Source organism: Ambystoma mexicanum, chromosome 12 (genome assembly GCF_040938575.1).
Source record: "Ambystoma mexicanum isolate Mex_15411 chromosome 12, UKY_AmexF1_1, whole genome shotgun sequence".
NCBI classification, from domain to species: Eukaryota; Metazoa; Chordata; class Amphibia; order Caudata; family Ambystomatidae; genus Ambystoma; species Ambystoma mexicanum.
The window spans coordinates 55,700,784-55,725,237 of NC_090936.1; the positions used below are offsets into that span (position 1 = coordinate 55,700,784).

General features: G+C 45.3%; 1 protein-coding gene across 2 annotated transcripts in view; it reads right to left on the reverse strand.

Annotated features, from left to right (window-relative positions):
• Nucleotides 1–12,222: 12,222 nt before the first annotated feature.
• Nucleotides 12,223–24,454, reverse strand: part of LOC138513267 (oxytocin receptor-like) — a 57,204-nt gene continuing 44,972 nt past the window's right edge. For both annotated transcript variants that reach the window (XM_069627955.1, XM_069627956.1), the window contains exon 3: nt 12,223–20,405. In XM_069627955.1, the coding sequence (XP_069484056.1) occupies nt 20,367–20,405 (39 nt within the window). In that variant the 3' untranslated portion in view covers nt 12,223–20,366. The remainder of the gene's footprint in view (nt 20,406–24,454) is intronic.

The window sequence follows — 24,454 nt, forward strand, 5'->3', positions numbered from 1 at the left end:
AACATTCTCACCAGCAAGATTCCATGTCACTCACTCAGCATTCTACTCATTCTGCAAAGACAACATGGAAACCTAAATCACTACACACTGCTCTGCATACGACTATGCCTGCTTCCCATCCATCTGGTGAAAGTACTGTTCCCCAGATCTGCATTTGGCCTCTCTCCTTGCATCTTTGTACCTCTTCTTCCATTTTCCCTTTGGCAATTGAGCTTTTTATTTATCTCCCATCTGATTCCTGTTCCCTTCATTCCAGGCTGTTTGTATCTTATCACACGATCCTTTGTGTGTGGCCTTGCTCTTGTTTTCAAATCTTGAACATAATCATCTTCTTCTGGTGCTGTCCATTCTGTCACCCATACCAAGGATGCTGTTCGACCCTGGATTTGACATCTCGTATGGCAAGGTGTGTAGGGTAGGAGAGCACAAACATAGCAGCTCTCCTGAGAGGTGCTTTTTCCTACTTCTTTCATGTGCTGATACCACATGTTGTTCCCCAAATGTGCTGTACTGTCTAGATAATTATTTAATTCATAATCATCTTTTCCTGCACTTCTCTTAGGTTTCTTTCTTACCAAGTGGTCTTTTCTAAGCAACTCATGAAATACATTAATATACATCCATCCTATGGGGAATCATAGGGACATTTGTCAGTGAAATAGATGACTTTGCACGTGTCATTGGTGTAGGGCAGGGGTCCCCAACTTTTGTGTGCAATGAGCAAAATGTGCATATCAAATGAAATGGTGAGCAGCATCCATTTTCCGACGTAACATATGAGCGCTCAGTAAGTGGAAAAATGATTGCAACACAAATTAGAAATGCAATAAACTTAAGACTGCTACTAGAACATTTTAATTTGCAGTACCCAATAGTTATCCGGACACTGTACAATTCTAATAAAGGATATTTGCAGGGCCTTTAACTTCATTTGACATTAAGTGGTTGTTTACAGGAAATGTTGAGGAAATGGAGTGGTCAGTAGGGCATTTTGAGACAGATAGGACCAGTCAAGTTGTTCAGAAGTATAGTAGGACTAAATACACATTATATGGGGCTTTAGGTTCTCATGCTAAATATTAGAAATGTAGTGCAAATGTTTGGATCACAAATGGAACACTGATTTTCAGGTGTACTTTGGGATTCTGCCTGGGGATTTTCTGGGATCTTTAGTGGCAAATTGTGCCACTAAAGATAATCATACAAGACCAGCATTACTGTTCCTCAGTCATTGATTACTCTATTGTGGACTGTTTTTTCTTCAGGAATGTTATACATGTTTGTATTTCTGATTGAACAGAGAGTGATCACTATCCTTTTGAGTTCACTTTCCAATGGTCGGGGTAGGCATCAAAAATAAAATGTCTGACAGCCAGAGGTGCTGGTTAGCTATGCCTACGCTCGACAAGGAGGCATTGGAAAGAATTACTAATTCCTAAGAAGTATGATATTCTCTTAAAACTGTTAAAACAGTTTAGAGGCCACAAAGGAAAGTGTCATTTTGAGTTTTTGGTTGCAACAATCCGGGACAGAGCTATTGGCAAAGAGTGTCCCCAGGTTTAGGAGCTCAAGGTCATAGAAAGTTATGCCCCATGGTTCCATGCAGAATGCAGAATCTCAAAAAGAACATTGAACCATGATTTAATGAGTGGAGTGTACACGGCTGGTCAGATTTATAGTTTCAAAAGAGCTTATAAAAATAGCTAAAATGCATTATTCCATCTCATTGGACAAGTAGTCCTTGGACCACTGGAGGAGTGGGCTCAATGTAGCAATATCTTGAAACCCTCCCAAATGGGTTTCAGGGGAGGGCTTAGTACAGCGGACCACAGCTTCACTCTGAGCACCATCGTGGAGAAATACGGTAAGGTTAAGGAAGAAGATTATTTGTGTCTTTTTTCAGATTTGCAGACAGCATTTGATTGATAGAAACATATGTTGACATAATTTAAATGTTATTGGGGTCTCTAATGGTTTATTAGAACGTATTCAACTGTGATACGCAGACATCTCAGCGTCTTTCCGATGTACAAGATCAGGGAATTATACATTGTTTTCCCCACCAATAAAAGGTGAAAAGCAAGGATGTCAGTTGGCCCCAATGTATTCCTGTGAGACTTTGGCTCTAGTACTTCTCTTAGGAAAGTTAGTCCACCCTCTCTGAAGGGTAATTTTAATAGCATGCTTCTTTAAGCCTATCACACAGCAATTTTGGACTTAACCAAGGCAGGTCTCCAACAGGGTCTGCTATACACAAATGACTAGTTCGAAATTAAATATGATGAAAACTAAAATGATGGTGTTCGGGAAAAGAGTGAAACCCTGTAGTGAGTTTTTACATGAATGTTCATATGAGGAGGTAGTCTCATTTGTATTTGAGCCTACTCTTCTCAAATAGCGGTGCTTGGGTCAATAATTTTGAGAAGACAGCTGAAAGGGCACCATTAAGGAATACATGGTTTTTAAATTTTTACTTCAAGCTTGGGTTATTCAGATTGGACAAGTGCATGGAGGTATATAAGGCAAAGGTCTGTTACATGATTTTTAATGCAGACTAATCTTGGGTGGTTCGAACTGTCAAATCCTGGAGGGGTTATAAATTAAATTCCCGTGCCAAATAGCAGGTGTCCCTTGTGAGGAACTCATGGTGACAGTAAGTAAGACAGACACAAGTGATCACAGTTCAAGGGTGTTTATTGAACAATGAATGGTGTATGCAGTTTGAAAAAATGCCTAACCTAAACCTTTATCTACGATTGGAGCAAGAGTCAACCATCAAATGAAAAATAAAGCAGTCCTAGGTGCATCGTGTCCAAACAAAAGGGCCTATACTAAGAAACCTATTGCCAAACCTCATAACTAATACAAAAAGGGGTGTGGGATAATTCTCAAGAAAAGAAAGAAGTGTTCTAAAATAATATGTCAGAATACAGTAGCCTGGATCTCCATTGCCCACCTTTTGGACGTGGGATAAGATGGGAGCTTGGAGCACAGTACAGTCTCGGGTTTCTCTAGAACGAGATGACAGTTCCAATGGCCGTTCTTAGGACTGTCGATGGCCAAGTCTTGTTTCTTTAGAAAGTCTCTTGCCTTGCGCGCCTGATGTGTTCAAATAACAAAAACAAAAGTTCCTTTAACAAATGAAAGTTCGCTTCCAAAGTTCGCTGGGTGACGGGGTCACCCCTGAATCCCTCAAAGTTTCACCTAGAGTGATCACTTCACCCCTGGGTCCCCCTCTTCTGGGCGCTGACACTTCACGTATAGTATTCCAAAATATATCACAGTTCCTTTATCAATCAACTGTGGGTGATAGCTTCACCTCTGGATCTCCCTCGGTCGGGCTCAAACCCGTCTTCTCTTTATACCGTTCTTGGGTGATGGCTTCACCCCTGGATCTCCCTCGGTCGGGCTCAAACACTTCTTCTCTTTATACGGTTCTTGGGTGATGGCTTCACCCCTGGATCTCACTCGGTTGGGCTCAAACCCCTCTTGCCTTTTTATATTCTTGGGTAATGGCTTCACGCCTGGATCTCCCTTCACTTCACTTTCTTTCGCAGCGCTTGTAGATCAAAGTCTTTTGATTGATCAGGGATTTTGCTTCACCCTCTGTATGACCACTTTGACCTATTTCGCTGGCTCTTCTATGGCCCTCTGGTACTTGTAGTTTCTCTCATATGGGGCTCGACCGCAGTCTCTCGAGTTAGCACCCACGTGGCGCTGCTCTTCCTCTGCAGTTGATCTCCCCTTCACACTTTAACAATTCATTCAAAGTTCATCAGCTTTGGTTCAAAACTTGCCACTTTGCGATTCTCACTCATCACAGCCCGGTTCTTATCGGTTCTGCCCTCGACTCACCGGATATGTGTTGAACCGCTTGGCTTTTCTGGAGTCAAGGCCAGTACCACAGGCGTGGGAGCTTCTCTTGCTCCTGGTTATCGGAATAGCCCCGTGTACCATTGACATCTGCTGGAAGACACTTGTGCTATGGTTCGTGGTCTTAGGCTCTCTTCCACAAAGGTTACGCGGGCCTGGGACGAAAACGGAAAGGTCACTTCTCTCCTCGCCACCCTCTCGATTCCTGCCACCTTTCTTCTTATATTGAACACCCGTGCGGTAGCTGTCTCATCATGCTGTCTGCTGTACTCACTGTGCTGTAACTGCGCTTGCTTGCTCCACCTATTATCCCTGTGGGGAAAGGAAAGGGCTGTCAGGTGCGAGCGATAGAGGTTAATTGCCTGACTTTGCCTGCCGCCAGGGTTGGGACATGTGAAATAGATGGGTTTTACATTAGTCCGTTGTCTTGGATGTGGGAAGGTGTTTGTATCGGAAAGGGGGGAGTTTGGAATGTCAGGGTATTCCATAGTAGAGGACAGGGAAGGTTCGAGAAATGTACGAGAATGACCGGGATGAAGAACAGAGCATAGTGGATGGTGGGAATTTTAATTGTCGGTCACTTTCGACTGAGAGTTCAGAAAGTGACAGTCAGAGGGATGGGATTGGTAGGGTTTGCGGAGTAAACGGGAATAGCCAGATTTCTGAAATATACATATTGTGGGAATCGTAGTGTTTTGTCTGGTTAGGTTGGGAATGCAGAAAATAATAAGCAAAGGGACGGGAAGAAATAGGATGGGGAGTATTTGAATGGAGACCTGTGAAAGAAGGATTCTGTGAGTTAGGCGTTTTGGGAGCAATGGAAGTTGGGATCCTAGGGGATTGGTTATCTACGGGAGGGTTGTTGGCTTTCAGAAGAGGACGGTTATTGTATTGAAGGGAGGTTGATTTGGTACAGCCTATAAAGGCTCCATAGACCTCATCTTCCTCATCCCTCTCGACAGTATAATACTGCGTCTCACCTGGGGTATTCACCGGGTACCCCGATCCAAGTGATCCTCCCTCGCTCGTCCACCCCCAGGGTTGGCATCTGAGAGTGCCAGCCCTCCCATGGCCACCTGAATAAGGGTTTCCAGAGGTATGCTTGGCAGAACACCCTCAGGTTTCTCACACCCTCCAGGTAAACCTGGTAGCACCTTATGAGCTGAATTGGTGGTGTTCAGTTTTAAGTTGTCGGACCAATTAAGATTTGTAACTTATTTTTTAAAAGGACATCTGGAATGTTCTGCTAATCATGAAGTGAAGTTCAGTGTTAGTGTGATTGCAGCCTCCCCTGGTAAAGAAATATACTTGTGGTACAGGGGGTTATAGGGCACTGTCCATTTGGATTGGGTGGGCGTTGGGATAGAACTAAATTTGGCACATCAAGTTAAGTCAAAATAGCTCTTAAAGCAAGAGCTTGTCTGATCCGGAAAGGGGCAGATGTCCAAAATATTCATAAGCTGCCCTCTTTCGCTTTATATGCAGACTTACGTACACACAAGATGGCAACGAGAACTCTGTGAAATAAGATCCCCAGAATGCAGGAGGCTGATGCTAATGGTACGTTTGAATGTACTCACCCTTCAATAAATGAAGGAGGTGTGCAAAATGGGAGTCAATGAGAGTCAACGAAGATTTGGTTCATTTTCTGTTAATTTAACATTGTTTCTTGTTTTGCATAAGTGTGGACATGCATGGAAGCTATGTTTTATATAATTAATTGTAATGATCTTTTTTTATATATAGCTTGTTTGAATATGTTAAAGCTGCTTTATTATTTTGGACTTGTTCTATTTGAATTTTATGAAATACTCGCTGGGGTACCCGGCGTTGTCGGTGTCCTGATCGAGTGGTGTCTCATGTGCCCTGGAGGATGTTGCTCTTATCCTCATGTCAGCAAGTCTTGCTTCATTTTGCTCTGGCATCTCATTTGCCCTGGAGAAGGTTGCTCTTGTCCTCTGGTCGGCAAGTTGTGATACTTTGTTGTTGTGCTTCAGAAACTCTTGATATTGATTTTCGCTTTGCATCAGATGGAACTTTTCCAAGTGATGTTTGTTTTTTGTGCGGCATGTTTCAGTCACTCAATGGCTTCAGCACATTTGAGAAAATGTCCAAGAAAGATTGATTGACTCTGCTCTCTTCTCGTGAATGAACTTTAGTAAACTGTAACCTTGACATTTTCCATATTTCGAGTCGCATGATAAAAAGATTTTTTTTAAATTCCCTACAAAAATGCTTTAATAAACACTTTCGAACTGTATACAGTAGTAATACATTTCAAAGGAATAACCAACACATCGAACATTTTCTTTGGACACTTTTCCACATTTTGCCTCCTACTGTAGTGAATCGGGGTGTGCATCAGTAAATGAGGGTGTCTACGGAGTGACTTTTTTGCATCCAAACATAGACTACAATCTTGCCCCAGACAATTGAGGAATCCATGCAAAACTTGTTCGAAGTGGGTTCAACAGTGTGGATTTGTACAGCCGGACAAAAATACACAGATACATACATTCAGCTTTATATATGAAGATGGTACATGTTTGTAAATGTTGCGAACTTAATGGAGAAATATGATTAAATAAATATTGATTGAGTAACAACTGTCATCACATGGTACGCTTTAAAGGTCACTTCACTGGGGCTTTGGAGGTCACCTCCTAAGAATTATTTTGGCATCTAATGGCCAATACTGCATTTTAAAGCACCTGGGGTCTGATGCATTGGTGAACAAGTGGTTAGGAATATTACAAAAAAGACTTTTCTGAAGGATTTGGAGCCTCTTTTTTGTTGCCCAAAAGGGATGTTACACAAAACATAGTGGCAAACATTGGTCGAAAATTTGAGCATTTTACGAGCATTTCATATTTCCACTAGGACACTGTAATAATAAATATAGGTGACTCTTAAAGCAATATTTCTGATAAATGTAAGGCATGGTGGCATCAAACACAAACCTTACTTGTACAAAAACAAGTCCATGCAAATTAATGAATAAAGGAAGCCCTGGGTATGCATACCACTTATTCGTCCATTATGCTCCTACTAGCTGTACAAAGGAACGGAACATGACCATTTTATACAGGACACACACATGGTTCAATTATCTTGCTCATTAATACATTTGTCAGCTGATTAAAGTATCTGAAGATGACATGGTTTGAACAATGACACTGCTATAATAAGAAAGGAAATATTCTGAAAAATAATTTGCAGTGCCAACAAACTCAAGTCTTGCATGTGCAAACAAAAGCCAAGTGGAACCACAGTAGGCTCATTGGCCAACATTCTCGCACAGTCAGGACTCTGTCCTGGCTATACTGCTACTGAGGTCTCACCCCTTCAGCATTTCCTTGTAGCCCTCCGCACCATAGCCCAGAGCAACTGGCGAGCAACAATTTAGGGTTCCGCAAGCAACATGTTGCTCCTGAGGTACACGTTACGGACCACTAGTGTAGGGATAATCACATATGGTCTTGGCCTTCGTGCAACAGATATGTCTGTAAGGGTCAATGGTGTGGGATCAAAGGGATTGCTGCTTGCTTTGGACCGGCAAGATAAGCAACATGCATTAGCAGGAACAGGAAAACAATAATAGATGCTGTGCAGACATATATCAGGCACCAATACATTAGTCCCCAACAACGGTGATTCCTTACACGTCGCTGAGCTTGCTCGTTTCCCACTACTGCATAATTTTCAGGATCCCACATAATGCCAGTGTTCTATTTTTTAAGGAACCAAACACGTTTTAATCAGGCAAATTCTTCAAGTGCTCCGGTAGTTGCAAAATCTGCTCAATGATTGCTGAGAGCAGTCTCCTTATCTCTGGACCAATTTTAGGACCGTGCAAGAACACACAAAGGATATGTCAGAAGAATAAAAATAAAGACAATAAGCAAGAGCCGGTGAATGCCCACATCAGGCAGGACCATTGGTGAGTCCAAAGAGAAATTCAGTAAGGAAGGAATCGGGGAACTGTTCCCTCTTCCAGTCACTGAACAGGAAATCCAGATTTGGCATATTTTGCAACCCATGACCTTCTGCTCCTGGCCTGCTGCTCCTTGTGCTGCAATAACCCAGACCCTTTTATATTGACTTACTGGTCACTCTATGCGTATTGCTCTTCATGATTGACTGGGGTTGCTAGTGGATTGTGTGATGTATTGGGATTGCGCTTTTCCCTTGGTTCCCATTAATTGCCTCTGAAAGTTGTTATCAATACTCTCTCCACATTGGTTAATTATAGGACACATTTCACCAGGTGAACCCAGAGCTCTAAAACTGGGGTGCACCATCTTGGATTCAGACACTTAGCAACTCCTTGTTCCGAGTCTTCTCGGGTACAGAAAGAGCCTTTGAGCATCCTTAATGCGAGACCATTCGGTACATGGTTTCTCTGATTTCTACATCATCTCTGCTGGCAAGTTTCAGATGTGTTTCCATGCCTGATAATTAGCAGGCTTCCTGGGACCTGGACCAGTATTATAATTATTTACTACTACAGTCCGTTGTCTATTTTGCAACCCAGTTCTGCTTGGCTTGAAGGTATGTTACAGACTTAGTCCCAGTTGGTGTTTGGGACCATGCATACCCCATGGGGAAAATACCAAACCATAGAGAGGTATCAAGCCTATGTGATCCCACTCTATTCACAGTCTGGGAGGCATATCTTGTAGTGGCCAGACCAACCCAGTCTTCTGTGGCTCACCTCCTCTCACAAAGTATGGGGAGTTCTACCTACTTATTCACACCGCCCACTAACCACCAAAACCAAACCCACCTACCATCTCCTCACCCACTAGCACATTAACCTCATATGCAAACTCAACGACATTTTATTTCTTGATACATGTTGCCCTCTACCCAGCAATAGCCTTTGCCAACCTGTTTAAGTGGCATGCCCGTCTACCTCTCATTGTAACCCTTTCTCCCACCCAGACGGCGTTCATATAGGTTTTCTTTCTTACTGTATGTTCTTGTTTTGCAATTTTAATCAACTGTTAAAGTGGTGAGAGGTGCCTTCTTATTTAACATTAAACAACAATATTTCAACCCATAACCACACAAAAATCTACCCATTTACATATTAATTCACCCACAAACAAATCGGGATAAACTCCCCCATATATCCACGCAGTAACCCATTCACACAACCAGACAAGCTAACTTGCTCCATAACTCGCTCGGCCAACCCCTTCACGATCCCCCAGCAGCCCCCTGACTTGCAAGTGAACAAACAATCAATGCTGTGCATGATAATATGGCCGCTGCGATAGAGTTTAAGGCAGACTACAGCTAGAAGGCTCTATTGAGCTGCAAAGATGATTGTGCTTGTGATTAAGGAAGAAGCACCACCTAGCCGGATGGCGCAGCTGGCCCTCACCCAAGGCACCCATATAAGGCATTGAATGCTCTCAGCTGCTCTCCGCCGCACGATGCCGGTTGTCGACACCTCACCTCGATCGAGAAGCAGCCTGCGACCATGATTCAACGTTGCCTCTCAGCTGTAAACCAATGCTGCTATATCCAATGATGCCTCCCGATTCACAGTACCTGCATTAATTGCTGATAATCAGTCTAATTTTATGCAATGTTCGCCCTGTTCCCCATTGCGACTTTCCACCCATGATTTGCCCACAGCTGGCACCTCCACAATCATCGGCGCCACTAGGGCCGCCTATGAACCCCCTCGTGGCCAGCCTGACTACAGCCACAAGACGCCAATGTCCTCCTGCAACCGCAGCCCTGGTGGCACCCAGCATATGATTCTGCCAGCTCTGCCCCCCCCCCCACTCTATGAGGACCAAAGCCTGATGTTAGACCCATCCCTATGGGAGCCAGTCCTGATATGCCTGCTGCCTGCTCCACATCCGTATGAAGGCTACGAGGTCCGCCTGCAACCCCAATCCCTCTGGCACCCAGCATATGACTTGGGCAGCTCTGGGCCCCCTCTCTATTAGGACTGCAAATCCTGCAGGCAACCCCTGCTCTGCTAGAGCTAGGCCAGACCTGTCCTTGCCTCCCACTATAGGTAAGCACCTTGTGGGGATTCACGACACATGCCACTGCTATAAGGGTCATGACTCACCTCCGACAAAGCCCACAGGCACCTGGCACAGCTACCCTGCCTCCACTGCCCTTAGAAATAAACTTCCACACCTAAGAACAGCACACCTACTAACCTCTACCTACGTTCAACCTGTGGCAATGAGGAACTCTAGACTGGCAGACCGGACTGCTTACAGAGCCATGAGGCCCTCCTACCACCTAATGCCCCAGAATATCCCTCCTACTCTGCTACACCTCACATCGCCACACACCCCACCAACCTCTACTACCAACTTACCAAAGCCTTTAGTAAAGGCCCCCATTGGCAGTCAACCCACCCCACCAGACATTAAGGGCACCCTTATCAATGCTAGATCTCTCCCTGCTAATGCCCTTGACACCAATTACCTCATTAACAATCTCATTCTGGACATCCTGGCCCTTAGCAAATCGTGGCTTCATGCAGCCTCGGGAACGGCCGTCCCTAGCTATCCCACCTAGGTTCTCCATTCTAAGACCAGATAGTCTGAATGCCAGAGGAGGCAGAGTCGCCCTTATCCACAAAGACTCCCTCAATATCAGACAGTGCTCCACTAATATGCAAGGCAACTGCAAAATGCGATCCACTAAACTCATCACGACCCACACCAGCTAAGTACTCCTCATTGTAGTCTACAGGCAACCTGGACCAATGGGCACAAGTCTTGCAGTCCTGTTCTAGATTAGTTGCAGAGGGCGGAGAGTAGAGGCGGGTTGATTTAGAAAGAGGCTGTTACCATAGTCCAACCTGGAGAGAACCAGAGCGTGGGAGACAGTGAGCTTCTGGGGGAAGGAGAGGAAAGGCAGAGTACCTCTGAGGGGGTGCAGTAGGAAATGTGACTTTTTAGAAACATCAGAGATGTGGGCGGAGAAGGAAAGTGTAGAGTCAAAGATGACCCTGAGGTTCTTAGCCTCACAGGTGGGGGTAGGAGGGAGGCCGGCCAGAGAGCGAAAAGGAAAGGAGGGTGAAGGTAATGGAAATTGGGCGATAGTTATCCGAACAAGAAGGATCAGCTGTGGGTTTCTTGAGAAGAGGATGCACAAGGGAGTGCTTCAGAGGGGAGGGGAGGGGAAGGATCCTGAGACAAAAGAGTGGTTGCTGAAATCGGCAAGGGCCGGAGCGAGAGTATCAACATGGTCCTTGATGGTTTTAGAGGAACTGGGATGAACTTGTTTTGACAAGACTTTCATAGATCGGACTTGTCTAGCGACCTCATCAGGGGGAGAAAAGGATGAGAAAGAGGGTGAGAGGGTGGCTGAGGGAGGTCAGCATGCACAGACGGAGAGGGGAGAGGAGGGGTAGGTGAGGAGAGGGTGGACAGGATGTCCTGGGTTTTTGAGATAAAGTGAGAGGCAAGGGCATTGTAAAGAGCCTGGGAGGCACCAGGAGGTGTAGGAACTGCAGCATGGTTGGCCAACTCTTTGCAGATTTTAAAGAGTTTGGCAGAGTTGTTAGATGCTGCAGAGACACAGGCTTGAATGTGGACTCTCTTCTTGGTGAGGACAGAGAGTTGGTATTGCCTTTGGAGCAGGCGACAGGCCAGTTTGTCAGAGGATGAACAAGAAGCCCTCCATTTCCTCTCAGCCGCCCCAACCTTATGTTTAAATGTAGCTATGTCGGAGTCATACCAGGAATGGCACTTGGCTTTAGACTTCAAGTGGATCCTCATGGCAGGGGCAAGAGCATCAAGAGTATCAGAAATTGAAGAGTAGAGCAGAGACAGGGCTGTGTCAGGGTGTGAGTCAGCCAGAGGTGGAGGGGGGAGAAGGTGTCTGTGAAACACGCTTCATGGGCCGGATGCCTGAGAAGGTAGATGGCAATGTTGGTGCAGGGTTGGCCTGGGGGGAAGAGAGGGAGAGATGAGAGGAGGGAATGCTCACTCCAGTGTAGAGCTCAAACATTGGCTAGTGATAATCGACTTTTGACAAGGGGCAAAACGTGTGTGTGTGTATAATTCAGTTGGCGAGTGGATTTTTATGGCTGGCTAATAGCATGCAACTTGACATTTGTACCCCTGCTAATAGTAAATTGGTATTGAGTAAACATGGTTGCTTATTTTAAAAGGAAACGTGTCGGTGTATGATGAATGCTGAGTCATGCTATACCACAATTAAGACAAGCATCCTGACAAAGTGGCCTTTGATTGGACAGTGGCAGGTTTACAAAAAGTAAAAGTCAAAAAGCCAGAACCACCAAAGGGATAGACCTTGCTAGCTGCCTATTTATACAGAGACATGGTTTTAAACAAACTGATTTTATTTTCATTAAAAAAAAAAGGTTTCCCATTTTGCACATGACAAGTAAGACTATTAAAGATGTATAGACACAGGCTTTCCCCATTGAAATGCACATAAGAAAAGAACATGCTTCAAAGTTCATTATTTACAAATAAGACACACTCAATATAGCACATGATTGCAGTGTAATAAACATCATTGCAGCATTAGTAAGTTCACAAAAACTATTTTGAAAGCACATTGTGAAATATTTGGCACAAACTTATCAACTTGAGGTGAATTGGCAAATTACAATGAAAACCTAACATTAATGGGGTTGGTTCACAAAAAGAAAAGAAAAACAGCTACACCCACTTTATATTGTCTATGTACACATGAATACATGGGATCTGATTTACAAAAGAAGACTGAAGTGTCTGCATTATGAGGCCCCACAGGTTCAAGGGTTTGTGTAATGTATGCTTCTAGTTCCATGTGTGACTCGGATTCATTTTACGCGTATGTAAATTGCACCACTAAAGGGGAGGCACACGCTGCTTTTCTTCTATGGCTTTGCAGTGTTTTGCTGCCAGTTAAGAACATCTTACTGCTGTACATGCAATTAGGGCATACCCAGGTCGCCTCACTTTGCAGTTCCCACCATAGCTCTGTTGAATGATGCATTTTGTAACTAAAACGCCATTGCCCTTCATCTGATGCTCAAAAGGAACTTCCGGTATTTATCCAGTGGGCTTATTTAAACTCGCTTGTTCCTCGTGGACCGTACATGGACTGAAAAAAGGAAATGATGATCGGGAGCTAAAAGCAGCTCCTTGGTATCAGGCATCACCCAGTAAGCAGGAAATAGCTGTGGAAATAAAGGAGCTGAAAGCGGCCGCTGGGTATCGGGCATCGTCCAGTGGGCAGGAGCTACCGGTGGGGAACACAGAACTTAAAGGAGCGCCTGGGTATTGGGCATTGCCCAGCAGACAGGAGCTACCGGTGGGGAACAAGGAACTTAAAGGAGCTCCTGGGTATCGGCATTGCCCAGCAGACAGGAGCTACCGGTGGGGAACAAGGAACTTAAAGGAGCTCCTGGGTATCAGGCATCGCCCAGCAGACAGGAGCTACCGGTGGGGAACAAGGACCTTAAAGGAGCTCCTGGGTATCAGACATCGTCCAGTAGACAGGAGCTACCGGTGGGGAACAAGGACCTTAAAGGAGCTCCTGGGTATCAGGCATCGCCCAGCAGACAGGAGCTACCGGTGGGGAACAAGGACCTTAAAGGAGCTCCTGGGTATCAGACATCGTCCAGCAGACAGGAGCTACCGGTGGGGAACAAGGACCTTAAAGGAGCTCCTTGGTATCAGGCATCATCCAGTAAGCAGGAAATAGCTGTGGAGAAAAAGGAGCTGAAAGCGGCCGCTGGGTATCGGGCATCGTCCAGTGGGCAGGAGCTACCGGTGGGGAACACGGAACTTAAAGGAGCGCCTGGGTATTGGGCATTGCCCAGCAGACAGGACCAACGGTGGGGAACAAGGAACTTAAAAGAGCTCCTGGGTATCGGGCATTGCCCAGCAGACAGGAGCTACCGGTGGGGAACAAGGAACTTAAAAGAGCTCCTGGGTATCGGGCATTGCCCAGCAGACAGGAGCTACCGGTGGGGAACAAGGACCTTAAAGGAGCTCCTGGGTATCAGACATCGTCCAGTAGACAGGAGCTACCGGTGGGGAACAAGGAACATAAAGGAGCTCCTGTGTATCAGTTATTGCCCAGCAGACATGAGCTACCGGTGGGGAACAAGGACCTTAAAGGAGCTCCTGGGTATCAGACATCGTCCAGTAGACAGGAGCTACTGGTGGGGAACAAGGAACATAAAGGAGCTCCTGGGTATCAGTTATTGCCCAGCAGACATGAGCTACCGGTGGGGAACAAGGACCTTAAAGGAGCTTGTGGGTATCGGGCATTGCCCCGTAGACAGGAGCTACCGGTGGGGAACAAGGAACATAAAGGAGCTCCTGTGTATCAGTTATTGCCCAGCAGACATGAGCTACCGGTGGGGAACAAGGACCTTAAAGGAGCTTGTGGGTATCGGGCATTGCCCCGTAGACAGGAGCTACCGGTGGGGAACAAGGAACTTAAAGGAGCTCCTGGGTATCAGACATCGCCCAGTAATGAGGAGCTACCTGTGGAGAATGAGTGTCTCGGACCTAGGGTGCTGCAAATCTATTTTCCAGAAGAGATACCATCTATAACTTTTTGCCCATTACATATCAACTACTATTCAGACCCTCCAGGATATTGCGACATGACATTTTTTGTGGCAAACACAAATGCACGTTTTGCAGCACAAAATTGTGTGTGTGTGTGTGTTCGTTCTCTGGCCCTGGACCAGTCAGCACACTAGCTTACAGTTACTCAGCACTCGATGGGATAACGATTCCAAAAGCGTTGCTTGATTAACAGCACTTGAGTTTCCTCTGTGCCAATAAAACACATTTTAAAAACGTTTTGCAGTGCGCGCTCACTCTGCAAAGTGTTTACCATTCTCAACTCCTTTACCACTTCAACTTCCTTCCTTTGCTCTCACAAGTTGCTCTGCCACGCTCTGCCCTTGCACCCTCTGCTATCAGCACCACCCCAGGCTTTCTCTCCGCTCTCTGACGTCATACCAGGAATTGATACCTGGGTCTGACTGGGGCATACAATTATCTCGGGCACCAATGAAAAAGTGGCACACAGTTGCAAATGGCAATTCATTCCTTTTGTGCAGACTGTTTGAGTAATACCCAAGGGGGAGTTTTTTGGTAAAATGTGATGCAAAATGTGAATTTGAAAGAATATGTATGTGACACAGAGACAGACAGGCTGGATTTTCCAAAATAAATTCAGTCTTTACTGACTTACAGAAAAAAGAAATTTAAGGATATTGTCCGAAATTTTATATGGTTGGGAGTCTTACAGAATTCCTCTTCTGTTTTTCCTCTAGCTTCTTCCAGATTCTCTCTTGTTGCTGGCCCTGGGAAGGCAATAAGGACTAAGTTGACTTCTCCACCTTCTAGTCCTCATAAACCCACAGGCTTCCTGCAGCTCCTGCCTCCACGTCTGCCTGGCTCTGCAACAGAAGCGAGAATGATCCGCCAGTCTTTTCTTGTCTACCTGTTTATATAGGCAAGTGTTAATGGCCCAATCAGCATTCTTTTGACTGGATAGCTTATAAAAACCTTCCCAAGCTCCACCCCCTTCTCTCGGAGAGTGAGCCTGGGAAGATTTCCCCCTGCTTCCTTCCCCAACGTCCTCACAGTGTGTCCAGCCTGCTGGTAGCCCATCTCCCAAGTAAGTTGTATATTCCCCAGGAGGGTAAACCCCGTTGCTACTGATTACTTGGAACATTTGTCTGTGTGTTTACCATGCCTATTTCATGTTTTAAAGGCCTTGTTTATTTCCGCCCACTACAACTTGGCGTGGCGTGGCTGTTTTCCATTAGAGAGCTGCTGTCAGCCCACGCCTCGTGCCTCTCGCCATTCGCGGCTCCCGTCTGCCGCAGGCTGCTATAGATCATTTCCTTGGCGGGCAGTGGATTTCCAAACGCTCGGATAGTTTGGTGTTTATTACGGCCCTTATCCCGACCCCACCAAACCCCAGTGTTATAAGGCTCCGCTCCTACGTTTTCTGCAGTGTTGTCTGCCTCTGCCATCGTGGATTCGGAGTTTGTTTTCCCCACAAGCGTTTTCCCCGCAAGCATGATACAATCCCCTAGGTCCTTACACATACCCCCCAGGCATCGAGCCGGTCGGGTCGATCCACACTTCTAGATAAATAGTCCGGGATAATTTGAAATGCCGCAGGCTTATGGATGGTTTGAAAACAAAACTCTTGTAAGGTAAGGAACCACCTCAGCACTCTCTGAATGGAATCTTTGTGTGTAGATAGCCATTGAAGTGGGGCATAATCCGTGAATACAGTGAACCGACGTCCCGCAAAGTAGTACCAGAGAGTTTCAATTGCCCCTTTTATCGCTAGACATTCTTTTTCGATGGTAGAGTAACCCTCTTTGTGTGGCAATAACTTACGACTAATGAAAGCCACTGGTTGTAATTCAGTTTCACTGCCTTGCAAAATTACAGCACCCAATCCTGATCCTGAGGCATCGGTTTGTAAATAGAATGGTTCCCCAAAATCGGGACATCGTAGAACAGGATGTGCTGGTATAATTCTCTTCAATTCCAAAAAAGCGTTCAAGGCTTTTTCGTCTTGTAATACATCACCGTTATAACTGGATTTGAGAGCTTCTGTCAAAGGGCTTGCAATTGTTGAAAAGAGAGGAATGAATCTACGGTAGTATCTGATGAACCCCAGAAAAGATCTTATTTGTTTTTTGTTGCTTGGCATAGGTAACTTTACAAATGCCCCTATTTTGTCCACTGGTGGTCTAATAACACCATTCCCTACTAAGTAGCCAAGGTATCTTGTTTGTTTAGCAGCCAGTATGTTTTTTTGGGGGTTTATGTTAAGCCCTGCTATTTTTAAGGATGTTATTACTTTCTTAAGATGTTCCAAATGTTCCACCCAAGAGTTGCTGTACACAATTATATCATCCAGATAAGCAGAACTATAATGGTGGTGTGGTCTTAGTACTTGGTTCATCAATGATTGAAAGGTAGCCGGGACCCATGCAAACCAAATGGTCACACCTTAAATTGATACAATCCAGAAGGAGTAGGGAAGGCTGTTTTTATTTTATCCTCTGGTCTCAAGGGAATCTGCCAGTATCCTTTCGTCAGATCGATGGTGCTGATGTATCTAGCTGAGTCCAATTGTTCGAGGAGTTTGTCTATACGAGGCATGGGGTATGCGTGGTACGTGGAGATGGAATTCAATTTCTGGTAGTCCATACAAAACCGGATACTACCATCCGGTTTTGGTACAAGCACGAGCGGAGAGGACCAGTGGCTACTGGAGGGTTCAATTACACCTAGCCTTAGCATTTTCTCTACTTTGGCCTGCACGGCTGTCCGTTTGGACTCTGGAAGGCGGTAAGGTCAGATTCTTACTGTTTGTCCTGGTTCCGTTTCTATTCTGTGTTCTATCAGGGAGGTCTTTCCAGGATAGAAAGAAAACACATCTCTCAGGGGAAGCAAAGGATCCTCCAGTTCCTTCCTTTCTTCCGGCTTGAGCTGAGTGCCCCACTGGACTGTGCTGAATGCGGTTTCCTTCTCTTCTATTGAGCCTACACTGATGTTTTTGTACTTTTCCTCAGATTCTTTCCACTCCTTAAGTAGATTTATGTGGTAATTTTGGTTCTTCTCTCGCCTGTCTGGTTGTTCCACCATATACTTTACTGGTCCTAGAATTGCCGTTCTCTTATAAGGACCTCTCCATTGGGCCAACATATTGTTTTGACTGGTAGGTAACAACACCAAAACCTTGCTGCCAACCTTAAAAGTGCGTACTCTGGTTTTCCTGTTATAGAATTTTTCTTGCGCCATTTGTGATCTGCCAAAATTTTCTCTTGCCAATTCACGTAGTTTGAAGAGACTGGATCGTAGCTATATTACATACTCTGTGAGAGTGGTTGTCTCTTCTTCTTCTTCTTCCCATTCCTCCTTGGCTATGTCCAATACTGTGAAGTGCAATGCAGTGAAGAAATTACCAGTAATTCATAAAGATATAGGGTGGGTTTCAGGGGGTTTTCTGCTCCGCCCGTTCAGTAATGCTAAAATCAGACTAGGTGTTCTAAGTGCTTTTCAAAAAAGCATGGAAAAACACATACATGACATTGGCCTGCGCCCGGTCTGAAAACATGAGCAGAAAAGAGAGAGCATTTCAATTTGAGGCGTTGCATTTAATTTTTACCAGACATGGTTTTGGCAAAATAATCCGTCACTTTGGTGCTTATTCCGGTTTTATTTTCAAACCACACAGAATGATAGATTACCCTTAAGGCATGGGTCTGCAACCTTTGGCTCTCCAGACGTTTTGGACTACAATTCCCATCACGTCTAGCCACCATAGTCAATGGTGATGGATCATGGGAGTCAAAGTCCAAGACATGTGGAGAGCCACAGGTGGCAGACCCGTGCCTTAAAGCTTGAACGATAACAGTGCTCACACTCCTTTACATTTCTGTCCTGCCACTCCTTCATGACACGGTTGTTTTCAAAGCCCTCCCAGTTTACTTGGGAATTTGTTTTGGTCCATCAGTCAAATCCTGTAAACTTTTGGGCATATGTTTCACACCTTACACCCAAAAATATCTGAACACCTTGCTGATATATTGCAGAAAAATGAAACCCAACAGACTACAATGTTCACAGGAGTAACTTTCTCCAGTCCGCCTTCCTCGATGCCAATCTACATGCTAGAACCTGTGGTCTAATTCACAAAAGGGAAGAGAGCTAAACTGGAAGTTTCAGCATGCAACCCACTAGTGGATACAAAGCAGTACTGGATGAATGTGATCCAAACGGGAGGAGCTGCCAACTGAAAGTTTATGGATCAAGCCGTGGACTACTCTTGTGTGCTCCAAATGGCTCAGATCACAAGTGTCTTCTTTGAAGAGTTTGGACAGTCCTAGACTAGAAAGTCTACAACACAACTGGAGTATGTGAGGGGTGCATTTGGTGAATGGTAAGCTCCCTCCTTTCACAAACTCTTACCACGACTTCGCTTTACCTCAATCCCTTAGACTAGGGGTGCGGAGTGGGGGTCTAGAGCAACGGGGAGCAAAGTAGCAATGAGCAAAAGTGCTTAAAATGTTCCTGTGGTGGCAGATAGTGGAGTTGGCGGGTGTGCCACCATCTGCTTTTAAAAAATATTTGTAAATCAGTAGAATCTGCTGTGTTGTGCAAAAAGTCCACCAGCGAGTGAAGCTTTCAGACTGTCTGGTGCCAAAGGGTGCAGGGCACACCGCCTGACGGAAATCCAGTCAATCGAGGAAATTTTACTCTTTAAGGGCAGAATTTCCATGTGGATTTCAACCTAAGCGGGCATATTTTTTATCCAGTCCTCCATGCTGGATTTTGACCCACAGTGGTGAGATGGTTGATGCAGGGCACACATTGCCTTCCACCGTGGACATTAGCTTAACCCTAGGGCAGAGAATAGTGCAGGGAAGAGCAGAGTTCTCAAGTTGTCCAATTGCATGCATGCATACATCTCATTGAGCTCTTGTGTTATTCTTAGAATTGTGGTCCTTGTGTTTATTTCTACACACGAGGTGTTATTTGCCCTGATGCTGCATTCAAAACTGGTCAAGTGATATGCCTTGATATAAGATTGAAAATGTCTAATAGCCACCGGCGTTGACTGTTGATCACCATTTTTTCCAGTGTGGCAGAGGCACACTATCATGCACGCCTTCAGTGATGTGGCACAAATGCACCCCTTGTGATTGCGCAGAGGACATACGCTGTTCCGATGGGTGCCTGAATGATTTGCAGCATTGATATTTTCTTGCGAACTATTTTAGACTGGACTGTGGGAATGGGAACAGCAAAATCCAACATATCGACACATTATTTGAAAGTATTTCTTGGAAGAGTCCCCCCCCCTCTGCTCCCCAAACCATCATTGGGCTGTCGTTCTTTGCTTATATTCCCGGGAAGTATTTGTGCCATAAGGATTGCAAACTTAATTGATGATGCTAGTTTTTTCGTCTACAAAGTCTCTGGAAGAGCCCTCAAAGACTGGTCAGATGTTTCCAATCGGACAATGGCTGCAGACAATGTCGACACACACAGAAAGGTGGATGGTCTCAAGAAAGGCAATTCTGTAAATATTGAAACTATGGGAACCCCAAAGGTAGAGTTGACTCTACCCACACCTAAAGATTAATACATTCTTAGTTCACACGCATGACATGTCAAAGACATTTCAAGTTCTCGCATCAATGTTGTCCATGTGCACATATCTTATATGGTTAAGCTAAAAAAAGCCTGGCGCATGACCACAGTTGCACCAGTCTGGTAGTATGTTCACTTTTTCCCAACAGAGAACCTTCGTTAGAACCGAGAAGCGAGGATACCAAAGCAACGCCAATAGTCGTCTGACATCGCCGGGCTCGCGATCTAGCAAATGAATGCTGGTTGCGATGGCTGACTCTTCCCGAGTGGAGAATTGTTTGGGCGGGCTCGGGATGTGGCCGCAGAAGTGCATGTAGATCCAGGGGTTGGTGCAGCTGTTCAGGTTGCGCAGCAGCATGAAGATGGTGAACACCGCACCTGTGAGGGAGACAAACCAAACCAGCATTGGCAAAAGGCAACCGCTGTGGCTCTGATGTGGGCAGTTAATAGCCACCTTGGTGCCCAGGGCAAAACACTAGAATGCACCCCCCTTATCCCCGACTACACCTCCGTGCCACACAATAAACCCCCCCTCAGTATCAATAAATCATTGTTATTCAAATGAAGCTGGTTTCATTACATTGTAATTTAAGTGCTATACAGAAGAAATCTAATGTGAAAACACAGCTGTTGCTGCCCAAGTAAATGGTTCTTCTGTCACCTGCTCTTAAGGAAGGCCTTGACTCAATGCAGTTTCAAACTGTCCGTACTAGCACACTGCAGTGTGACCAGCCTGCTGGGGTCTGAGGGCCCACTGACCACTGGCGCTGTGTTGCAGGTGGTCTGTTCGTACCACCTCACTTATATTTCGCAAGGGGCAATACTAGACTAATTAAATGAATAATGTTCTGATAGAAGGTTATCATTCCAAGATAGACAGCCTGGTACGCTTTCAGAATACCTTTATGAGTGAGTGGGAAAGGGGTCAAATAGCACCAGTGAGTTTTCCTGTCTGCTTTGCATTAAATCACAGAGCATTTCAGAAAAATAATAGTGATTAGAGATCTCTATATTTGATAAACAAGTCTATGATAAAAGGGTTGTATGTGTGAATCTCTAAATGCGCAACAGACACATGGCTTGGTGCTCACATCACTGTTCACAACACTCACCCCAACATTGAAATGTTTGTAACCACGAACCATGCATACTCATTCAAACAGCTTATGTTTTTGGATGTGAGTATAAAATGGCTGCAACATCAGCCACTCAAATGGGCTACAAGGGCTCTTTTGCTTCTTGTTTCTGGAGAATTCTATATGAGGAGGGGCTGGGTCTCAGTGTGAGCATGCCCAACCCCCAATACAGAAACATCTTTAGGGAATTATATCTATAGAGAGGAAAGGATACCCTACAAGGGACACTCAATAAACAATGCTCAAAAGGGATACACAGAAAGGATTGTTTCTCTTAAAAACTTCAGTCTGACTAGCAATAAGCTGATCAAGCGTTTTAAAACCGGTTTCTAATGCATGGTAAAGGGTCCACAGTACCTCAGCCACTACCTCCTTACCACTACGCAGGCCTTGGGGGTTATTTCTGTAAATAAAGAGCAGGCCCATGCTTTATGTAATAGAGCTGGATTTAGCATCTCTTATTAGTGCTGGCCTGCAGCTAGTGAAAATCATGGTGTGGCAGTGTACAAAGGGAGTTTGGCCTAGTGGATGTACAATTTGAGGCAACTGCTTTGATTGTTTTATGTGTTTAAGTGTGGGTACAGTGAATTATTACACATCAGACAAAAACAGGCATATATGCTGTTACATAGCGGAGCACCAGATAGATGCCATAAACCAACAGGTTGGTGACTTGTGCGGCGCCCAAATCGTTGCTGCAAACATATCACTGCATTGATTTGCAATGGACTACTGTCTGCATGGTGACACACAATGAACTCTGCTTTCCTAATCAAGGTGGCAAGTCAAATTGAGGAGCCATCTGGTGTGCGCTAGGCAGTGGCTGGTTGGTTAAGAAAATTAAAAGACCTTTGAGGCTGAGCGGATGCATTTAGACCATGTCCCAAAGCAGCCACCGGAATACTTAAGCAAGAAAGTGACATTTAACCTTCCCAGGCATGCGCCATATGTAACAAAAATATACCAAAATAAAGTTTTGGTGTGTCAAAAAAAAGGCATGGAATAAAGAACATAGTTTAAAACTTTTTCTATGTAGCACTCTAATTCTCTTGGAAGAATGCGTAGGTTTGGTCAGCTAACTGCTGCTTTATGCTGGGCTTCAGAATAAAAATGCCCCATGTTCAGTTCTTAACACTGAAACGTTGAGCACAAACTGTGTAAAAACAATGGTTTGTTAAATGATCCATCACTTATATAAATGAAACTGCCCCCACTTGAAAAGTCTGTCAGCACAAAGAGTGATGGGCACGGCGTGTGTGCCTCCAGAGCATCCAAAGGCTGGTTTGGAATATGCTTATGTGTTTCTCTGTCGAGCTCAGAGGCAGCTGTCTGGGTGGGCTGCTACCTGCCCCCTCGGGATATTTAGTTCTGCACCCAGGCAGTCGCCCAATTTGCACGCCCCAAGAAACGGGGTTTGGCTTTGGCATAGTGAAAACGTTTTCTGTGTATGCATGCATGTACACACACTCACTCGCATGCACGCATCCACGTAAAGATTAGTATTTGACATTTGGGAGTATCTTGACTGCCTAGCCTAGTTTGGGGGTCTGGAACCTGTTGCTCTCCTGGGGTTTTGGACAACAATGCCCATCAACCCTTAACATTGACCATGCTGGCTAGGGCTAATGGGAGTTGTAGTTCAAATCAACTGGAGAGCCAAAGGTTACACACTCCTGCGTACCTCCAAAAGGACTTGCAGAGCTGGTCAGAACTGATGGTATTTTAGATATGCCGGACCCAGGCCTATGGCACATTTCGGAGAGAAATCACACGAGTAACACTGAACTGGACTGTATTCAATGGATAGATTTAATGAAATGTTGGAACCTCTGAAAGGACTCTGGTGCTGGTGCAGTGATATGTCCCATGCGCCCGACCCTGGACTAAACTTTATTTTGGAAGATACAATGAGTGGAACTGAAATACATCATATTAAAAAGGACGAGTTTCAAATCAAAATACATCAGATCGGTCTGCGGGGCTTTGACAAAGTCAGCCATGATGGATGTACATGACTCAGCTTTTCAACATCATGTGGGTGAAAAAATATTACCATTCTGTTTGAAAATCTCATTAACGGGTGTTAAAAGCACCTAAAGACAATGCGATTTGTGATGTGCATTCATGAAAAGTGAAAATATCACTCTCCCCTCTGCTTCGTTTGACTTCCTTTTGGTCAGATAACTTGGTGCGTAAATGTGATGATGGCATAGAGGCTTCTGGGTAACCTGCGGGTCACAGGTTATGACATTGGGCCTCATTACGACCCAGGCGCCGTAAAAGGCTGCGGCGCCGTTAACCACTTAGCGCCTTACTACGAGGTCACTTTGCGGGACGCGACCTGAACGGCTGGTCTGGACCAGCCGTTAAATTGGGGACCCGCAGAGGGACCTTGCAGGCAATTACGGTATCGCAATTTGCGGTACCGTAATTGCCGCCTTCCCCATTCCCGTTGAGCCCTATGGGGCAAAAATGGGAATGAGGAAAGGCCATGGTGAAATGGGGAAATACCGCCCCGCCAACCTTGGAACAGGGCAGTATTTCCTCATTTCACCATGGCGGACTCGTTACAACACCGGCACCAACCATGGTGCTAATAGCGCCATGGTTTAGCGCCGGTGTTGTAATGAGGGCCATTGTGTGAAAGGTGCTAATGTTATTGGTCAATATTAACATTAATTAATAAAAGCACCAAAACATAGCTTTGCTGACTTGGCAGGATTTAAAATTGTGGCCACATATCTCAGCACCAGGCACCCAACCCACTGAGCTGAAAGCATGGACTTCAAGAAAGGTTACCGCTTGGCTGGAGGTTGACTGATATGTGTGAAAATGGGGGCAGCCACTTCCAAGAGCAAGCTTCCTACAGAAAAGAGACTGATAAAGGCACAGACTGACCCAGGGAAAATAAATGGCCGGAGGCCTGCTCACATATGGGAACCATATGGCAAACATTAAAGGTGGCGGGATTAGCAGGAGTGAGAAGGGATGACAGAGTGAAGGTGGAGCAATGAGTAGAAGGAGATCAAATCTGAGGGGAGGAAGGGTCAGAAGGAACAAGGAGCAGTCAAGAGGCGGGGAGAAGACTGGAGCGAGCAGGAGTGGACTTGAAGGTGCATTAGGAGCAACCAGTAGGAAAAAGGAGAGGAGGAGGGTGCAAACCTTAAAGAGTAGAAGCGGAGGAGGAAAAAGAGGAAGATGTGAAGCAGCCACAAGAAGAGAAAGGAGGTGCTGCACACTATCCCAAGAGAGGAGGAAAGGGCTAGAGAAGGAGAAAAGAACAAGGACGAA